Source organism: Pseudophryne corroboree, chromosome 9 (assembly GCF_028390025.1).
Source record: "Pseudophryne corroboree isolate aPseCor3 chromosome 9, aPseCor3.hap2, whole genome shotgun sequence".
In the NCBI taxonomy this organism is placed as follows: Eukaryota; Metazoa; Chordata; class Amphibia; order Anura; family Myobatrachidae; genus Pseudophryne; species Pseudophryne corroboree.
In genome coordinates this window covers 428995668-429016720 of record NC_086452.1, presented here as the reverse complement: position 1 = coordinate 429016720, position 21053 = coordinate 428995668, and the positions used below count along the sequence as shown (strand labels likewise).

The following is a 21053-nucleotide window of genomic DNA, read 5'->3' as shown; positions in this document are numbered from 1 at the left end:
GTCGTCTATGAACATTATCCAGAGCAGCAAACTGGCACCCCACTGGTGTTCTGACCATACCACTTCATCTTCCCAGTGGGACATAAATAAATTTGCGTAACTCTGTGCCAGTTTGCTGCCCATCGCGGTCCCAGACTCCTGCGAATAGAAGCCCCCCCCGTACCAGAAATAATTATTCTTTTAGTACCAGGGAGACTCCATCAACAATAAAATCTTTCTCTTTTTTTTTTCCTTTAGAGACCTGTCCATGTGGTATTCTATAGCTTGTAGACCTTTCTGATGCTGGATACTAGTATACAATGAGGTCACATCAGCTGTAACTAAAGTATACCCACTTTTCCATACAATATTCTGTAATTTATTCAAAACGGATATGGTGTCTTTAATGTAAGACCTTATTATCTAAGAAGCATGCTATATTGGAGGTAACCGAATCAACACTGGCGACTATTGGGCGGCCAGGAGGTTTGTCCAAACTCTTGTGCACCTTCAGTAAAATATATATTACCGGGATGACAGGATGCTCCATAGACATATAGGTGGCCTCCTCTTCCGTGATTACACCTCCATTCATATAGAGCGCCAAAAAAACATCAATTTTCTCTTGAATCTTTTTACAAGGATCCCCTTTCAGTTTCTTATAGGTCTCTTTATCGGCTAATTGACTACATTTCTCTATCGTCCTAGTGGATGCTGGGGTTCCTGAAAGGACCATGGGGAATAGCGGCTCCGCAGGAGACAGGGCACAAAAAGTAAAGCTTTAGGATCAGGTGGTGTGCACTGGCTCCTCCCCCTATGACCCTCCTCCAAGCCAGTTAGATTTTTGTGCCCGGCCGAGAAGGGTGCAATCTAGGTGGCTCTCCTAAAGAGCTGCTTAGGAAAGTTTAGCTTAGGTTTTTTATTTTACAGTGAGTCCTGCTGGCAACAGGATCACTGCAACGAGGGACTTAGGGGAGAAGAAGTGAACTCACCTGCGTGCAGGATGGATTGGCTTCTTGGCTACTGGACATCAGCTCCAGAGGGACGATCACAGGTACAGCCTGGATGGTCACCGGAGCCTTGCCGCCGGCCCCCTTGCAGATGCTGAAGTAAGAAGAGGTCCAGAATCGGCGGCAGAAGACTCCTCAGTCTTCTAAAGGTAGCGCACAGCACTGCAGCTGTGCGCCATTTTCCTCTCAGCACACTTCACACGGCAGTCACTGAGGGTGCAGGGCGCTGGGAGGGGGGCGCCCTGGGAGGCAAATGAATACCTATTTTGGCTAAAAATACCTCACATATAGCCTCCGGAGGCTATATGGAGATATTTAACCCCTGCCAGAATCCGTTAAGAGCGGGAGACGAGGCCGCCGAAAAAGGGGCGGGGCCTATCTCCTCAGCACACAGCGCCATTTTCCCTCACAGAAAGGCTGGAGGGAAGGCTCCCAGGCTCTCCCCTGCACTGCACTACAGAAACAGGGTTAAAACAGAGAGGGGGGGCACTAATTTGGCGATATACTTATATATATATAAGATGCTATAAGGGAAAACACTTATATAAGGTTGTCCCTATATAATTATAGCGTTTTTGGTGTGTGCTGGCAAACTCTCCCTCTGTCTCTCCAAAGGGCTAGTGGGTCCTGTCCTCTATCAGAGCATTCCCTGTGTGTGTGCTGTGTGTCGGTACGTGTGTGTCGACAGGTAGGAGGACGATGTTGGTGAGGAGGCGGAGCAATTGCCTGTAATGGTGATGTCACTCTCTAGGGAGTCGACACCGGAATGGATGGCTTATTTAGGAAATTACGTGATAATGTCAACACGCTGCAAGGTCGGTTGACGACATGAGACGGCCGACATACAATTAGTACGGTCCAGACGTCTCAAAAACACCGTCAAGGGTTTTAAAACGCCCGTTTACTTTAGTCGGTCGACACAGACACAGACAGGGACACTGAATCCAGTGTCGACGGTGAATAAACAAACGTATTCCTTATTAGGGCCACACGTTAAAGGCAATGAAGGAGGTGTTACGTATTTCTGATACTACAAGTACCACAAAAGAGGGTATTATGTGGGATGTGAAAAAACTACCATAGTTTTTCCTGAATCAGATAAATTAAATAAAGTGTGTGATGATGCGTGGGTTCCCCCCGATAGAAAATTATGGGCGGTATACCCTTTCCCGCCAGAAGTTAGGGCGCGTTGGGAAACACCCTTTAAGGTGGATAAGGCGCTCACACGCTTATCAAAACAAGTGGCGGTACCGTCTATAGATAGGGCCGTCCTCAAGGACCAGCTGACAAGGCTGGAAAATATAATAAAAAGTATATACACACATACTGGTGTTATACTGCGGCCAGCGATCGCCTCAGCCTGGATGTGCAGAGCTAGGGTGGCTTGGTCGGATACCCTGACTAAAAATATTGATACCCTTGACAGGGACAGTATTTTATTGACTATAGAGCATTTCTATATATGCGAGATGCACAGAGGGATATTTGCACTCTGGCATCATGAATAAACGCGATGTCCATAACTGCCAGAAGATGTTATGGACACGACAGTGGTCAGGTGATGCAGATTCCAAACGGCACAGTATGGCCGTATACAGGAAGAGGACTTGTTTGGGGTCGGTCCATCGGACCTGGTGGTCACGGCAACTGCTGGAAAATCCACCGTTTTTTTACCCTAAGTCACATCTCTGCAGAAAAAGACACCGTCTTTTCAGCCTCAGTCCTCTCGTCCCTATAAGATCATATCTGCCCAGGGATAGAGGAAAGGGAAGAAGACTGCAGCAGGCAGCCCATTCCCAGGAACAGAAGCGTTCCACCGCGTCTGACAAGTTCTCAGCATGGCGCTGAGACCGTACAGGACCCCTGGATCCTACAAGTAGTATCCCGGGGGTACAGATGGGAATGTCGAGACGTTTCCCCTTCGCAGGCTCCTGAAGTCTGCTTTACCAAGTCTCCCTCCGACAAGGAGGTAGTATGGGAAAAAATTCACAAGCTGTATTCCCAGCAGGTGATAATTAAATTACCCCTCCTACTACAGAAAAGGGGTATTATTCCACACTATATTGTGGTACTGAAGCCAGAAGGCTAGGTGAGACTTATTCTAAAAAATTTGTTTTTGAACACTTACAAAGGTTCAAATTAAGATGAAGTCACTCAGAGCAGTGATAACGAACCAGGAATAAGGGGACTATATAGTGTCCCGGGACATCAGGGATCCTTACCTCTATGTCCCAAATTTGCCCTTCTCACTAAGGGTACCTCAGGTTCGTGGTGCAGAACTGTCACTATCAGTTTCAGACGCTGCCGTTTGGATTGTCCACGGCACCCTGGGGTCTTTACCAAGGTAATGGCCGAATTGATGATTCTTCTTCGAAGAAAAGGCGTCTTAATTATCCCTTACTTGGACGATCTCCTGATAGGGGCATAGTCCAGGGAACAGTTGGACGGAGTAGCACTATCTCGGATACTGCTACAATCAGCACGGGTGGATTCTAAATATTCCAAAATCGCAGCTGATCCCGACGACACGTCTGCTGTGCCTAGGGATGATTCTGGACACAGTCCAGAAAAAGGTGTTTCTCCCGGAAGAGAAAGCCAGGGAGTTATCCGAGCAAGTCAGGAACCTCCTAAAAACAGTGCATCATTGCACAAGGGTCCTGGTAAAAATGGTGGCTTCCTACGAAGCAATTCCATTCGGCAGATTTCACGTAAGAACTTTTCAGTGGGATCTGCTGGACAAATGGTCCGGATCGCATCTTCAGATGCATCAGCGGATAACCCAATATCCAAGGACAAGGGTGTCTCTCCTGTGGTGGTTATAGAGTGCTCATCTTCTAGAGGGCAGCAGATTCGGCATTCAGGATTGGATGCTGGTAACCACGGAGCCCAGCCTGAGAGGCTGGGGAGCAGTCACACAAGGAAAAAATTTCCAGGGAGTGTGATCAAGTATGGAGACTTTTCTCCACATAAATATACTGGAGCTAAGGGTAAATTTATAATGCTCTAAGCTTAGCAAGACCTCTGCTTCAAGGTCAGCCGGTATTGATCCAGTGGGAAAAACATCACGGCAGTCGCCCACGTAAACAGACAGGGCGACACAAGAAGCAGGAGGGCAATGGCAGAAACTGCAAGGACTTTTCGCTGGGCGGAAAATCATGTGATAACACTGTCAGCAGTTTTTCATCCCGGGAATGGAAACTGGGAAGCAGACTTCCTCAGCACGACCTCCACCCGGGAGAGTGGAAACTTCATTGAGAAGTTTTTTCCACATGATTGTAAACCGTTGGGAAATACCAAAGGTGGACATGATGGCGTCCCGTCTGAACAAAAAACGGGACAGGTATTGCGCCAGGTCAAGAGACCCTCAGGCAATAGATGTGGACGTTCTGGTAACACCGTGGGTGTACCAGTCGGTGTATGTGTTCCCTCCTCTGCTTCTCATACCTAAGGTGCTGAGAATTATAAGACGTAGAGGAGTAAGAACTATACTCATGGCTCCGGATTGGCCAAGAAGGACTTGGTACCCGGAACTTCAAGAGATGCTTACAGAGGTCTTATGGCCTCTGCCGCTAAGAAGGGACTTGCTTCAGCAAGTACCATGTCTGTTCCAAGACTTACCGCAGCTGCGTTTGTCGGCATGGCGATGGAAAGCCGGATCCTAAGGGAAAAAAGGCATTCCGGAAGAGGTCATTCCTACCCTGGTCAAAGCCAGAAAGGAGGTGACCGCACAACATTATCACCACGTGTGGCGAAAATATGTTGCGTGGTGTGAGGCCAGGAAGGCCCCACAAAGAAATTTCAACTCGGTCGTTTCCTGCATTTCCTGCAAACAGGAGTGTCTATGGGCCTCAAATTGGGGTCCATTAAGGTTCAAATTCGGCCCTGTAAATTTTCTTCCAGAAAGAATTGGCTTCAGTTCCTGAAGTCCAGAAGTTTGTCAAGGGAGTATTGCATATACAAAACCCTTTTTTGTGCCTCCAGTGGCACTGTGGGATCTCAACGTAGTTCTGGGATTCCTCAAATCACATTGGTTTAAAACCAGTCAAATATGTGGATTTGAAGCATCTCACATAAAAAGTGACCATGCTCTTGGCCCTGGCCTGGACCAGGCGAGTGTCAAATTGGTGGTTTTTTCTCAAAAAAGCCCATATCTGTTTGTCCATTCGGACAGGGCAGAGCTGCGGACTCGTCCCCAGTTCTCTCCCTAAGGTGGTGTCAGTGTTTCACCTGAACCAGCTTATTGTGGTGCCTTGCACCTACTAGGGACTTGGAGGACTCCAAGTTGCTAGGAGTTGTCAGGGCCCTGAAAATATGTTCCAGGACAGCTGGAGTCAGAAAATCTGACTCGCTGTTTATACTGTATGCACCCAACAAGTTGGGTGCGCCTGCTTCTAAGCAGGCGATTGCTCGTTGGATTTGTAACACAATTCAACTTGCATATTCTGAGGCAGGCCTGCCACAGTCTAAATCGGTTAAGGCCCATTCCACAAGGAAGGTGGGCTCATCTTGGGCGGCTGCCCGAGAGGTCTCGGCATTACAACTCTGCCGAGCAGCTACGTGGTCAGGGGAGAACACGTTTGTAAAATTCTACAAATTTGATATCCTGGCAAAAGAGGACCTGGAGTTCTCTCATTCGGTGCTGCAGAGTCATCCGCACTCTCCCGCCCGTTTGGGAGCTTTGGTATAATCCCCATGGTCCTTTCAGGAACCCCAGCATCCACTAGGACGATAGAGAAAATAAGAATTTACTTACCGATAATTCTATTTCTCGGAGTCCGTAGTGGATGCTGGGCGCCCATCCCAAGTGCGGATTATCTGCAATACTTGTACATAGTTACAAAAATCGGGTTATTATTGTTGTGAGCCATCTTTTCAGAGGCTCCGCTGTTATCATACTGTTAACTGGGTTTAGATCACAAGTTGTACGGTGTGATTGGTGTGGCTGGTATGAGTCTTACCCGGGATTCATAATTCCTCCCTTATTGTGTACGCTCGTCCGGGCACAGTACCTAACTGGCTTGGAGGAGGGTCATAGGGGGAGGAGCCAGTGCACACCACCTGATCCTAAAGCTTTACTTTTTGTGCCCTGTCTCCTGCGGAGCCGCTATTCCCCATGGTCCTTTCAGGAACCCCAGCATCCACTACGGACTCCGAGAAATAGAATTATCGGTAAGTAAATTCTTATTATTTCTTTATGATAGTCATCACGATCTAAGATCACTACCCCTCCCCCTTTGTCAGCGGGTTTGATAGTGATCTGATCGTTCTTCCTAAGATCTTCTAAGGCCTTCCTTTAGGCCACAGAAAGATTGTCTCTCTTCGGTAAACCAAAACTACTATGTTCTAAATCCTGTTTTACCATACGTTCAAAGGATTCCACTAGGCACCCTTTCTTATGTTTAGGGTAAAACGATGATTTTCTTTTGAAAACCTTTACGCCCAAATTCTCTGGTTGTTCTCCTTGGTTCTCATTAAAGAACCTTTTTAGAGCCAATTTTCTCACAAACCGTTGTAAGTCGATAAAGACCTCAAATTCATCGCACCCATTTGTGGGTGCGAATTTGAGACCCTTTTTGAGAAGAGTTGCTGCTGAAGGTTGTGTTAGAAAGTAACCTGCTATGTAAAAGATCCACATGTGTGCTGTATTGAGTGATTAGTCACGTGTGGAAGCATCAATAGGGTTAAATACCCTGCATCAGACAGAACGGGTAGTCTTGAGGAAGGAGATCGAATCTCTGAAACGCGTTGACCCGTTGTTGAGAGACGCAGGACGTGAGGAGGGAGAAGCCGGCTTGCTGAGATCCATCTGACAGCCGCAGGTGTCTGCCGACTGCAGCGGGCGGGCATACGGAGGCTTACCGCGCCACTCCTACCTCGGACAGTCCGGTCTCTCTACTTTGTTCTTGGAGAGATTGTTTGTATATGTTGTTTACTGTGGATTTTTACTGTGGATTATACTTTTTTACGGTCCTCTTAAAACTACTTTTTTACTGAAAAGCACGTCTGGATAAAGATACCTTTTGACGAACGCGGGACAGAAATTGAAAGTGAGTTATTGCACATAAGATGTACCTTGGGGGAACTGGAGTGATTTTAAAGAAACCTTGAAGTGTATGCGGGTCAGAAATGTAATGCAAGTGTCAGCCATTCATTTCTTGTGCCCCTGTGTCCAAAACGATATCCGTTAGCAGAGCATTAGAAATAAGAGTAAGAAGACGACCAGAACATCAGCTGTGACACTGATTTAAAGAAATAACAAGTTCTTTTTAAGTGTTTCAGTATCATAGAGAGCACTATAGACCATTTTCCCCACAGCGCAGATTATTCAAAAATTGTCTGTAAAAAGTGTATTGTAGAAGATTTCAGGTGTGCACCTCATTTGAATTGACCAGCAGCTGTATAGGAAAAGAGCGCACGTCGTAGAGCACACACCCTTTTTTTTTTTTTTTTGCCTTCTGTTACAGCCAAATATTTAACAATTTTGACTCATCAGTCCACAGCACCTGCTGCCTTGTTTCTATGTTGAAGATATGGCTCTTTGGCAGCAATTCTTCCATGAAGACCACATCTGGCCAACAGTAGATTGGTGTACCTGGGTTCCACTGGTTCATGCCAGTTCTGAGCTGATGGTACTGTTGGACATCTTCTGATTTCAATAGGAAGTCAGCATGATGTGTCTTTCATCTGATGCACTAAGTTTCCTTGACCAACCCCGGTGTCTACGGTGGTCAACGTTGCCTGTTGGTTTGTGCTTCAGTGCTGAGAAATACAGACAGATACTTATCCATCATGCAGTACCATCAGGGAGGCACCTGACTGGCGCCAAATTTATTCTACACCAGGACAACAATCCCAAACGTACAGCCAGTGTCATTGAGAACTGTCTTCTGCTTAAAGGAGTCCTGGAAGTGATAATATGGCCCCCGCAGAGCCCTGATCTTAACATCATCGAGTCTGTCTCGCAGTGATCGCGCTGAGCCAAAAAAAAAGTGGGTCCCAGGGACCCCTCACTTTTAAAAATTGGGGTCCTACCGGTCTTTTTCTGGGTCCCATCGGAATGAAGGTTCGTATTAATCTTAATATTGTTTGGACACAACAAAAGTGTTGCAAGGTGTGGGGATGGGGTGACAATGCTGCTGGGCTGTGTAGCATGCAGAACACCCTGCACCAGAGGTGTAACTAGACATTTTGGTGCCCTTAGGAAGAAAGTGAATTGGTGCTCCACCTCCTAGACTGGAAAGCATAGGCGGTGCACGCCGCAGGCGCGCTGCAAAATTTTAGGGGCGTGGCTTCATGGGGACAGGGCGTGACCACTTAATAGTGCCAATTCACATTACACCACACAGTAGTGCCGCTTATACGCATTGCACCAGGTAGAACCTCCTATACACACTGCGCCAGGTACAGCACGTTATATACATTGCGCCAGGCAGAGGACTTTATACACATTACGCCAGGCAGAGGACGTTCTGCACGTTGCGCCAGGCAGAGGACGTTCTGCACGTTGCGCCAGGCAGAGGGCGTTCTGCACGTTGCGCCAGGCAGAGGACGTTCTGCACGTTGCGCCAGGCAGAGGACGAGTGTGGTACTTCCCTGCCAGCCCAAGTGGCATTATGCCATTGTGCACATACAGACACACACTTATTTTAAGTACACAAACATCGACACACACGTATATATACACAAGCTGCCCATCCCTGTTACCGGGTTGCTGGGTGCTGAGAATAGCCGGTAACAGAGCTCTCTCCACTCCGTGCCTCCTGCTGCCCGCCCCCAGGCCCGAGCTCCATAGACACTGTGCCTGACAAGCTGTCTCCTCCCCCCCCCCCCCCCCCCAGGTCATCACTGCTCCGTTATAGCCGCCGCCGGCCCAGCTGTGAGTAAGGGGAGGCGGCATCAATGTCTATCAGTGACCGGGGGCGGGGGGAGCTCACGGCAGCATTTGTAATGGGACGGGAGGCGGCACCAACCGTGCAGCACCCTCACTGTCTACGGCAGCGCAGCATCAATTGGAAGGGGACCGGGAGGCAGCAGGAGAATTCACTTGTCGCAGTGTGCAGCGCACAGGACGTGCTGATTTTTGAAAACCGGGTCCCTTACTGCTTATAGCGCAGAAAATACGCGCTATAGCGAGTATTTGCGATCACTGTGTCTGGGATTACATGAAGAGACAGAAGGGTTTGAGCAAGCCTACATCCACAGAAAATCTGTGGCTAGTTTTCCAGGATGTTTGGAACAACCTCCCTGCAGAGTTCCTTCAAAAACTGTGTGCAAGTGTACCTAGAAGAATTGATGCTGTTTTTGAAGGCAGAGGGTGGTCACACCAAATATTGATTTTGATTTAGATTTCTCTTCTGTTAATTTTTTCCACACTTGCCTAAAACGTTTGTACAGTTCTATACATCTTCAGGGCAATTCCTCATTTTGTGAATACCAATCTGATATGCCGATCAGCAGACATTTTGATCAGCAATCATCCCCATTTCTCTGACGTCCTAGTGGATGCTGGGGACTCCGTCAGGACCATGGGGAATAGCGGCTCCGCAGGAGACAGGGCACAAAAGTAAAAGCTTTAGGATCAGGTGGTGTGCACTGGCTCCTCCCCCTATGACCCTCCTCCAAGCCTCGGTTAGATTTTTGTGCCCGGCCGAGAAGGGTGCAATCTAGGTGGCTCTCCTAAAGAGCTGCTTAGAGTAAAAGTTTTGTTAGGTTTTTTATTTTCAGTGAGTCCTGCTGGCAACAGGCTCACTGCATCGAGGGACTTAGGGGAGAGAAGTGAACTCACCTGCGTGCAGGATGGATTGGCTTCTTAGGCTACTGGACACCATTAGCTCCAGAGGGAGTCGGAACACAGGTCTCACCCTGGGGTTCGTCCCGGAGCCGCGCCGCCGACCCCCTTGCAGATGCCGAAAAGTGAAGAGGTCCAGAAACCGGCGGCAGAAGACTTTTCAGTCTTCATAAGGTAGCGCACAGCACTGCAGCTGTGCGCCATTGTTGTCAGCACACTTCATAGCAGCGGTCACTGAGGGTGCAGGGCGCTGGGGGGGGGCGCCCTGGGCAGCAATGATAGTACCTTATTCTGGCTAAAAATACATCACATATAGCCCCTGGGGGCTATATGGATGTATTTAACCCCTGCCAGGTCTCAGAAAAACGGGAGAAGAAGCCCGCCGAAAAGGGGGCGGGGCCTATTCTCCTCAGCACACAGCGCCATTTTCCCTCACAGAAATGCTGGTGGGAAGGCTCCCAGGCTCTCCCCTGCACTGCACTACAGAAACAGGGTTAAAACAGAGAGGGGGGCACTTATTTGGCGATATGACTATATATATTAAAATGCTATAAGGGAAAAACACTTATATAAAGGTTGTCCCTGTATAATTATAGCGTTTTTGGTGTGTGCTGGCAAACTCTCCCTCTGTCTCCCCAAAGGGCTAGTGGGGTCCTGTCCTCTATCAGAGCATTCCCTGTGTGTGTGCTGTGTGTCGGTACGTGTGTGTCGACATGTATGAGGACGATGTTGGTGAGGAGGCGGAGCAATTGCCTGTAATGGTGATGTCACTCTCTAGGGAGTCGACACCGGAATGGATGGCTTATTTAAGGAATTACGTGATAATGTCAACACGCTGCAAGGTCGGTTGACGACATGAGACGGCCGGCAAACCAATTAGTACCTGTCCAGGTGTCTCAAACACCGTCAGGGGCGTTAAAACGTCCTTTTACCTCAGTCGGTCGATACAGACACAGACACGGACACTGACTCCAGTGTCGATGGTGAAGAAACAAACGTATTTTCCTTTAGGGCCACACGTTACTTGTTAAGGGCAATGAAGGAGGTGTTACATATTTCTGATACTACAAGTACCACAAAAAAGGGTATTATGTGGAGTGTAAAAAAACTACCTGTAGTTTTTCCTGAATCAGATAAATTAAATGAAGTGTGTGATGATGCGTGGGTTTCCCCCGATAGAAAATTATTGGCGGTATACCCTTTCCCGCCAGAAGTTAGGGCGCGTTGGGAAACACCCCTTAGGGTGGATAAGGCGCTCACACGCTTATCAAAACAAGTGGCGGTACCGTCTCCAGATAGGGCCGCCCTCAAGGAGCCAGCTGATAGGAGGCTGGAAAATATCCTAAAAAGTATATACACACATACTGGTGTTATACTGCGACCAGCGATCGCCTCAGCCTGGATGTGCAGCGCTGGGGTGGCTTGGTCGGATTCCCTGACTGAAAATATTGATACCCTTGACAGGGACAGTATTTTATTGACTATAGAGCATTTAAAGGATGCATTTCTATATATGCGAGATGCACAGAGGGATATTTGCACTCTGGCATCAAGAGTAAGTGCGATGTCCATATCTGCCAGAAGTTGTTTATGGACACGACAGTGGTCAGGTGATGCAGATTCCAAACGGCACATGGAAGTATTGCCGTATAAAGGAGAAAAAGACAACGTCTTTTCAGCCTCAGTCCTTTCGGGACAAGCGGGCAATAAGGGCAAGCGGGCAAAAGGCCAGTCATATCTGCCATGGGATAGAGGAAAGGGAAGAAGACTGCAGCAGGCAGCCCATTCCCAGAAACAGAAGCCCTCCACCGCTTCTGCCAAGTCCTCAGCATGACGCTGGGGCCGTACAAGCGGACTCAGGTGCGGTGGGGGGGGTCGTCTCAAGAGTTTCAGCACGCAGTGGGCTCACTCGCAAGTGGACCCCTGGATCCTACAAGTAGTATCCCAGGGGTACAGATTGGAAATTCGAGACGTCTCCCCCTCGCAGGTTCCTGAAGTCTGCTTTACCAACGTCTCCCTCCGACAGGGAGGCAGTAGTGGAAACAATTCACAAGCTGTATTCCCAGCAGGTGATAATCAAAGTACCCCTCCTACAACAAGGAAAGGGGTATTATTCCACACTATATTGTGGTACTGAAGCCAGACGGCTCGGTGAGACCTATTCTAAATCTGAAATAGTTGAACACTTACATACAAAGGTTCAAATCAAGATGGAGTCACTCAGAGCAGTGATAGCGAACCAGGAAGAAGGGGACTATATGGTGTCCCGGGACATCAGGGATGCTTACCTCCATGTCCCAATTTGCCCTTCTCACCAAGGGTACCTCAGGTTCGTGGTACAGAACTGTCACTATCAGTTTCAGACGCTGCCGGTTGGATTGTCCACGGCACCCCGGGTCCTTACCAAGGTAATGGCCGAAATGATGATTCTTCTTCAAAGAAAATGGACGATCTCCTGATAGGGGCAAGGTCCAGAGAACAGTTGGAGGTCGGAGTAGCACTATCTCAAGTAGTTCTACGACAGCACGGGTGGATTCTAAATATTCCAAAACCGCAGCTGTTTCCGACGACACGTCTGCTGTTCCTAGGGATGATTCTGGACACAGTCCAGAAAAAGGTGTTTCTCCCGGAGAAGAAAGCCAGGGAGTTATCCGAGCTAGTCAGGAACCTCCTAAAACCAGGAAAAGTGTCAGTGCATCATTGCACAAGGGTCCTGGGAAAAATGGTGGCTTCGTACGAAGCGATTCCATTCGGTAGATTTCACGCAAGAACTTTTCAGTGGGATCTGCTGGAAAAATGGTCCGGATCGCATCTTCAGATGCATCAGCGGATAACCCTGTCTCCAAGGACAAGGGTGTTTCTTCTGCGGTGGCTGCAGAGTGCTCATCTACTAAAGGGCCGCAGATTCGGCATTCAGGACTGGGTCCTGGTGACCACGGATGCCAGCCTGAGAGGCTGGGGAGCAGTCACACAGGGAAAAAATTTCCAGGGCGTGTGATCAAGTCTGGAGACTTCTCTCCACATAAATATACTGGAGCTAAGGGCAATTTACAATGTTCTAAGCTTAGCAAGACCTCTGCTTCAAGGTCAGCCGGTATTGATCCAGTGGGACAACATCACGGCAGTCGCCCACGTAAACAGACAGGGCGGCACAAGAAGCAGGAGGGCAATGGCAGAAACTGCAAGGATTCTTCGCTGGGCGAAAAATCATGTGATAGCACTGTCAGCAGTGTTCATTCCGGGAGTGGACAACTGGGAAGCAGACTTCCTCAGCAGGCACGACCTCCACCCGGGAGAGTGGGGACTTCATCGGGAAGTATTCCACATGATTGTGAACCGTTGGGAAAGACCAAAGGTGGACATGATGGCGTCCCGCCTGAACAAAAAACTGGACAGGTATTGCGCCAGGTCAAGAGACCCTCAAGCAATATCTGTGGACGTTCTGGTAACACCGTGGGTGTACCAGTCGGTGTATGTGTTCCCTCCTCTGCTTCTCATAACCAAGGTACTGAGAATTATAAGACGTAGAGGAGTAAGAACTATACTCGTGGCTCCGGATTGGCCAAGAAGGACGTGGCACCCGGAACTTCAAGAAATGCTCACGGAGGACTCATGGCCTCTGCCGCTAAGAAGGGACTTGCTTCAGCAAGTACCAGGTCTGTTCCAAGACTTACCGCGGCTGCGTTTGACGGCATGGCGGTGGAACGCCAGATCCTAAGGGAAAAAGGCATTCCGGAAGAGGTCATTCCTACCCTGGTCAAAACCAGGAAGGAGGTGACCGCAAAACATTATCACCACATGTGGCGAAAATATGTTTCGTGGTGTGAGGCCAGGAAGGCCCCACGAAGAAATTTCAACTCGGTCGATTCCTGCATTTCCTGCAAACAGGCGTGTCTATAAGCCTCAAATTGGGGTCCATTAAGGTTCAAATTTCGGCCCTGTCAATTTTCTTCCAGAAAGAATTGGCTTCAGTTCCTGAAGTCCAGAAGTTTGTCAAGGGAGTATTGCATATACAACCCCCTTTTTGTGCCTCCAGTGGCACTGTGGGATCTCAACGTAGTTCTGGGATTCCTCAAATCACATTTTAAACCGCTCAAATCTGTGGATTTGAAATATCTCACATGAAAAGTGACCATGCTGTTGGCCCTGGCCTCGGCCAGGCGAGTGTCAGAATTGGCGGCTTTGTCTCACAAAAGCCATATCTGATTGTCCATTCGGACAGGGCAGAGCTGCGGACTCGTCCCCAGTTTCTTCCTAAGGTGGTGTCAGCGTTTCACCTGAACCAGCTTATTGTGGTACCTGCGGCTACTAGGGACTTGGAGGACTCCAAGTTGCTAGATGTTGTCAGGGCCCTGAAAATATAGGTTTCCAGGACGGCTGGAGTCAGGAAAACTGACTCGCTGTTATCCTGTATGCACCCAACAAACTGGGTGCTCTTGCTTCTAAGCAGACGATTGCTCGTTGGATTTGTAGCACATTTCAACTTGCACATTCTGTGGCAGGCCTGCCACAGCCTAAATCTGTCAAGGCCCATTCCACAAGGAAGGTGGGCTCATCCTGGGCGGCTGCCCGAGGGGTCTCGGCATTACAACTCTGCCGAGCAGCTACGTGGTCGGGGGAGAACACGTTTGTAAAATTCTACAAATTTGATACCCTGGCTAAAGAGGACCTGGAGTTCTCTCATTCGGTGCTGCAGAGTCATCCGCACTCTCCCGCCCGTTTGGGAGCTTTGGTATAATCCCCATGGTCCTGACGGAGTCCCCAGCATCCACTAGGACGTCAGAGAAAATAAGATTTTACTTACCGATAAATCTATTTCTCATAGTCCGTAGTGGATGCTGGGCGCCCATCCCAAGTGCGGATTGTCTGCAATACTTGTACATAGTTATTGTTACAAAAATCGGGTTATTGTTGTGAGCCATCTTTTCAGAGGCTCCGCTGTTGTTATGCTGTTAACTGGGTTCAGATCACAGGTTGTACAGTGTGATTGGTGTGGCTGGTATGAGTCTTACCCGGGATTCAAAATCCTTCCTTATTGTGTACGCTCGTCCGGGCACAGTATCCTAACTGAGGCTTGGAGGAGGGTCATAGGGGGAGGAGCCAGTGCACACCACCTGATCCTAAAGCTTTTACTTTTGTGCCCTGTCTCCTGCGGAGCCGCTATTCCCCATGGTCCTGACGGAGTCCCCAGCATCCACTACGGACTACGAGAAATAGATTTATCGGTAAGTAAAATCTTATTTTCGCTGATCCCAGTTATTTTTGGTTGGAATTGGCGAATAGAGGATTTGCTGCATTTTTGATTTCACGGATCCCCCAAACCAGGTATCAGGAGAACAGAGAATTACACCGATGTTCCCCTAATGTAGAGGTGGGTTGAGGAGGGCATTTGGCCATGGCTGGTTAGGGGGTGCAGTGTGACCGTCGGCGGGACCATCTACTGACAAGGACTGGCGGTCAGTTAAGACCACTTCTTTACACTTTCTTCTTTCTTTTTGTGCACGTAGGCTCTTATTCTAACTGGAAATGTGTCTGCGGAAGAGGCTGCAATATTTTACTTTGACAGCTTAGAGAGCCAGAATCAGGTAACCAGTTTCTTTCTGTGCAGCTGTAAAACAGGTCCCAGAGATCGCGGCCCAGGGCCGGCCACACGATCTCCTGTCTGCTTATTCCAATGCTTAACAATGAGATCTGTTACCCTCTTAGGGGCGCTCAGGGGTATATTTACTAAAGTGCGGGTTTTTAGAAGTGGAGATTTTGCCCATAGCAACCAATCAGATTCTAGCTATTATCTTCTAGAAGGTGCTAGATAAATACCAAGTACAATCTGGTTGCCATGGGCAACATCTTTACGTTTAAAATCCCACACGTTAGTAAATACACACCTCAGAGTGAACACACTGGTGTTGATGATGGTGGGGTGTTTAAATTACCACCCACAACCAATTGTTTGTCACCCTTTTATTGCAGGGGAGTGTCCCTTCTTATGTAAACTATGCCACTGATCCCTGTCAAAAATGGGGGCTTAATTTTTAGCGCTTTAACCACTGTAAAGTGTAATGGGCCCTACACACTGGGCGATATTACGAAAAGATATGAATGATCTCGTTCATTAATGAACGAGATATCGTTCATATCTTTCGGTGTGTAGGCACCAACGAAGAACGATACGCAGCCCCGCGCTCGTTCATAATTGGTGCCCCGTCGCTTGTGCATGCAGGCCAATATGGACGATCTCGTCCATATTTGCATGCACTGCTATGTAGCCGGGTGACGGGGGGAGTGAAGAAACTTCACTCCCACCGTCACTATCCCCCCACCGCTGGGTCGCCCGTCTTGCTGTATCGGCGGTCGGGCAGCCCGGCGGGGGGTCGCGCAGTGTGTAGGGCCCATAAAACTGCTTAAGTCTGATTTTGTCAGACAGTCCCACACATATCTGATCACTGGTGAACAAAAACATCCTGACCAGTTGTCTTAATTATTTTTGTTTTACCAAGATCTGATCATGTGAGGTTTGTCACCCACACTTCGTACCAATATCTTTCTAATTGGCCCGTACTACCCACATGTCACCTGCTAAAGAAACCAAACGCAGTATTTTCATACCTGGGAACATGTATGAAAACTATTGCACAGAAAACCAGTTCTGTAAAATGCATCTGATTATTTTTTTCCCCCATACACTATCTCTGTTTTTCTGTCTAGGAAGTAGATGAAGATAACCTTTATTACAAGATGGTATTTGTGGTGAATATGGAGCTCTCCATGGGGGTGGGAAAGGTAAGTTTTCTTTTAGCAAATATAAATTTGTGTTAAAGTGATTTTATCTTGAAATATAGAAGCACAGCACTGCGTATGGTTGTATTCAAATAAAAAGGATGAACCTGTAGATGTAAAAGAAAATCATTTATCTTTTTTTATTTTTAATCCTTGTGTTCAAATTAAATGTTTTCCACCGATTGGCACATTTTAGAATAAAAAATGTTTTCCCCACGGTATCCTTCCCATGCCATGAACATACTATGTTTGGTGGCTTTCTGCCCAGTAGGTAATTATAAACAGCTCTGTATAGGGAAACAGTAATTATGACCATGTTGTATTTAATGGAAGAGCGTATTATACCCCTTTCACATCTCCAATGCTGGGTCCCACCCGGAAATTGGAAACTGGTGCTTCCCGGGTGGGATCCAACATTGAACCCTAACAGCAGGTTACCTGGCAATATGCCTGGTCGGGTTGCCATAGCGGTTCGGGGCGGAGGCGGCGCTGTGAGATGAGCTCATCTCCGCGCCACCTCTCCCTATGTAGTGAACGGGTCCCAGGTCACATCGACCCGGCAACTCGTTCACACTGCCACTGACCCGGTATTCAACTTGGGAAGAACCCTTCTTATAACCCGGGTTGAATTACCGGGTCAGGCGACCCGGGAATTCTCAGTGTCTCCTTCCCCCTCATCCTGAGCATCATCCATTGATTGGCTGCCAGTTGGATCTCAACATATGCGGTAGGTAATTTAAGTGGGTGTAAGAATGAGGAACAATCACACAAACTGCTAGCTCTTGATACGGCTTGTGATTGGTCCTCCTGCTCAGCCATCCTGCCTACCCCCTGGGGTGCTGATCTTTCCACGGGAACTACTCCTAGGTTTCTCTGTAGTAGGAACAGGTGAGCAACTCCTGCCTCTCTTCTGGTTCTATGGATAATTATGGGACATAACGAATTACAGATCATTTGTACTGCTCTGTAATAAACCGTATTCCCTGGTATATTCACGTTTTGTTTTAGACATATGATCATGAATAGTGTTTTATTAGACTAAGCACGTTCATCCATCCAGCTAGATGCTCACCCTCCCACTCTTTCCTCAGATTGCTGCCCAGGTGGGGCATGGAGCCGTCGGGTTATATCAACTCTTGTTAAAGGAGGCCAAGACCAGGGAGATGGCCTATAAATGGGAGGAGTATGGGTAAGTGCACATGATGTCCAGGATCTTCTAATTAAACATATTGTAGCACAGTGCCAGGACCCCCTCTATTTCCATACATACACACTTAGGCCCTCATTCCGAGTTGATCGCTCACTAGCTTCTTTTAGCAGCCGTGCAGACCGCATATATGCCGTTCACGGGGGAGTGTATTTTCGCTTTGCAAGTGTGCTATCGCATGCGCAGCCGAGCGGTACAAAAACATTTTCTGCAAAACAAGACCAGCCGTGTGGTTTCTTATCGTGTGCGATGATTTAGTGTCGGAGGTCCCGGAGTTGACGTCAGATACCCGCCCTGCAAACACCTGGTCACGCCTGCGTTTTCCCTACCACTCCCAGAAAACGGTCAGTTGACACCCAAAAACGTCCTCTTCCTGTCAATCTCCTTGCGATCAGCTGTGCGAATGGAATCGTCGCTAGAAGCATTGCACAGCAACAATGCCGTTAGTACCCGTACAACGCGCGTGCGCAATGCGGTGCATGCGCAGTTTTGCCATATATTTTTTTTCCTGATCGCTGCGCTGCGAAAATCGGCAGCGTGCGATCAACTCGGAATGACCCCCTTAGCACTTAGAGAGCAACTTCCTAGGCTGGATTGCCTTTAAACCATAACATTAGGTAGCTTGCCTTTTGCGGCATGTTCCAGAATGGTGTTAAAAATGTACATGGTAAAAGAAAATACTCAATCATAATTAGGCCATATTTAATTTAACATAATGATTTGATGTGTAGAATATTATTCCGCTTAGTTTTCGCCTTGCGACCCATGATACACACAACATATTGATGACTTTTGAGAACATATTTTGCGAACAGGGTGGCCCCTGATTCGCATGTAGTTAGTGATTGGGGGTAATTATGTGTCCCATGGGTAGTAGTAACCTCACTTGGCTGCAGGGAACCTCATCGTGTGGTCACTGATGGTTAATGAGGAAGGTAGAGGCGTTGGGTCTACTAAGGCCCAGATCACTTCTCATACTGCCCCCTGCTGATAAAGAACGTTTAATACTAGAAGTGACATTCAAGTCTATTGTATTGAATTATGCAAAGAAGAAAAAAAAACACCACAATTTATTATGCCCACAAAAACTAGATCTGCATTAGGGAACAAATTTGCAATCCTTGTAAATATTACAAGTTCTAAAGTGAAATTAGGGGCATATTACCTAGCTTGAGTTAATTTTGTGAAAGACACAAAGGGAACAGACTGCATTTGAGACACTACTTGTCTGTAGATTAGGCAATTCTGTGATGTCCTCTTTGGGTCTTCCTTGTCTCCTCAGGGCTAAAAAGGTTGTACTTCAGGGTTCTAGTACAGCTCACCTAATGGAGTTACAAGCTCTGGCGATAAGTATGGATCTACCCACGTACCTGGTGCAGGATGCTGGCAGGACCCAGGTAACAGAATGAATGGTCCCATGTCACTGCCCATGCTAATCTCAGCATTGCAGCGCTGCCAACACATTTCGTCTTTGTACCAGATTGCAGCTGGGTCGCATACGATCCTTGCCGTCATGGGGGAAGAAGAAATTGTGAATAAGGTGACCGGCAAACTGAAGTTGCTGAACTAAGAGACAGCACGACAAGCGGAGAGCAGCCCCTGTGCTGGTGAGAGGGAAGGCTGTTGTGGTGACCCTAACCAAAGCGCTAGTCTGCGCAGAGAAGGAGAACGCGGCGGGACTCGTCTCGTATGTGCCGTACTGACAAGTAACGCTCTGCATCCATCGCCACTCACAAAATGGAGATACTGTGTCTTAGGGCACATTCAAAACATTAGCAGTGTATCTACGTAGCCAAATATGCTATTAAAGATCACTAGTAGGATACTGATTAGGCAGATAAAGTACTGTATATGGAAATTCGCGAGTTTAGAGCTTTACATTTTAAAGGACCCAAAACAGATCTGACTAGTATTATGTTTGGTGTTAGTGGTAATTTAATCCCGAATAGCCTCAAAGGAGAATTCCTGCAATTAGCTAAATTCCACCACATATACAGTTTAAGCGTATGCAATATACAACCGTCTGCCAAACAGCAGCAGACGAGCAGTATTCCTTTACCTTGTTTATTATCGTAGTTGTTGTGGTTACAATGTACTTAGTAACTAGCCACTTCCTCGTTTTATATTGTGCCATTATATCTGATGTTCCACGTCCTTATAAATATTTATGACCCCTACCTTCCTACCCTAATACAGACCTGTACCAGTGTCTATTCTCCATGTGATTGGCCTATCAAGATGCCCAGATTAGCAATGTACGTTTGAGATTGCAAATGAGCTCATTGAGATTTGTGCAAAGTTGCTGGTCCCAGGTATGTGTAGAAATCTCATGCGCATTGGACAAATACTTCCTAAGTGGAATCATGTTATACAAATACTTTTTCTGACCAGTTCCCGAAACGTACGTATTTGTCATTATTGCTGTTTCCTGTACATATAAAGCAAACGTCACTTAAATAGCTTCCATCTAAGTATAGTGTTGCTGTTGAACTTTCCTTTCCAGTTTATTGGTGGTTATAATGAATCGGTAAGCGCAGTTTATTCTACAGGCAATGCCCGTTCTGCTTTCGTCCATTCACAGATAACAAGCACCGATCTGTCAGTGACTCCCTTTAAATCACTGTAAGTTTGCTCATTGAATAAACTCTGTTGTAACTGGATGTTTTGTATAGTAACGCAAAATTGATGTAAAGGTGAATTCCTCAGCATTTTGAGTAAATTGTTTCCTATTAAATCCAGCCTCTTCTGATTTATTTGCAATCATTTATGGTCTTAGAAACGATTTCTCTTTCTAGATTTGTATCTGGTCTTCTGTCTGTTCTTAGGAACCCTAACAAGCACTGGCCGTTCCGACACCTGCAGCTAACTATTTTGACAGTTGCAGGTGTCATTGCCCATATACCACAGCAAGGGACAGGGCTGTCCCTGGCGACTGCCGGCAGCAGGACGCATGCGAGATCTCGCACATGCGCAGAGAAGCCGGTCGGTCAGGGAGACACACAGCGCATCAGCACTAAGCTGGCGCACTATGCGATCAGGCGGGGATCGTCTAAGGGGAGAGGGTTTTCACCCGGCAGATGAGATGTGAATACATCTTGTTGATGTTGCTTCCTACTTTGCCTCGGTAATGAGGCTGAGCAGGAAGTGCTGTAGCGGCACAGGTCAGCCTGATCCGTGTCACTAGAATACATCTTCCCCTTAGTGATCCCATTAGGATGCGGGCAGGGTAGGGCACCGCGGTGCGGGCAAGGGGTCTTGTGTGTGCGTCCGTGAAGGGGTCGTGTCCATCATG

General features: G+C 47.6%; 1 protein-coding gene across 3 annotated transcripts in view; it reads left to right on the top strand.

Annotated features, from left to right (window-relative positions):
- LOC134958418 (probable peptidyl-tRNA hydrolase 2) overlaps positions 1 to 20495 on the top strand; it is a 30116-nt gene extending 9621 nt beyond the window's left edge. For all 3 annotated transcript variants that reach the window (XM_063941015.1, XM_063941014.1, XM_063941013.1), the window contains exons 3-7: positions 15285 to 15362; positions 16483 to 16557; positions 17646 to 17743; positions 19044 to 19158; positions 19242 to 20495. In XM_063941015.1, coding sequence (XP_063797085.1) covers positions 15285 to 15362; positions 16483 to 16557; positions 17646 to 17743; positions 19044 to 19158; positions 19242 to 19331 — 456 coding nt within the window. In that variant the 3' untranslated portion in view covers positions 19332 to 20495. The remainder of the gene's footprint in view (positions 1 to 15284; positions 15363 to 16482; positions 16558 to 17645; positions 17744 to 19043; positions 19159 to 19241) is intronic.
- The last annotated feature ends 558 nt before the right edge of the window (positions 20496 to 21053 follow it).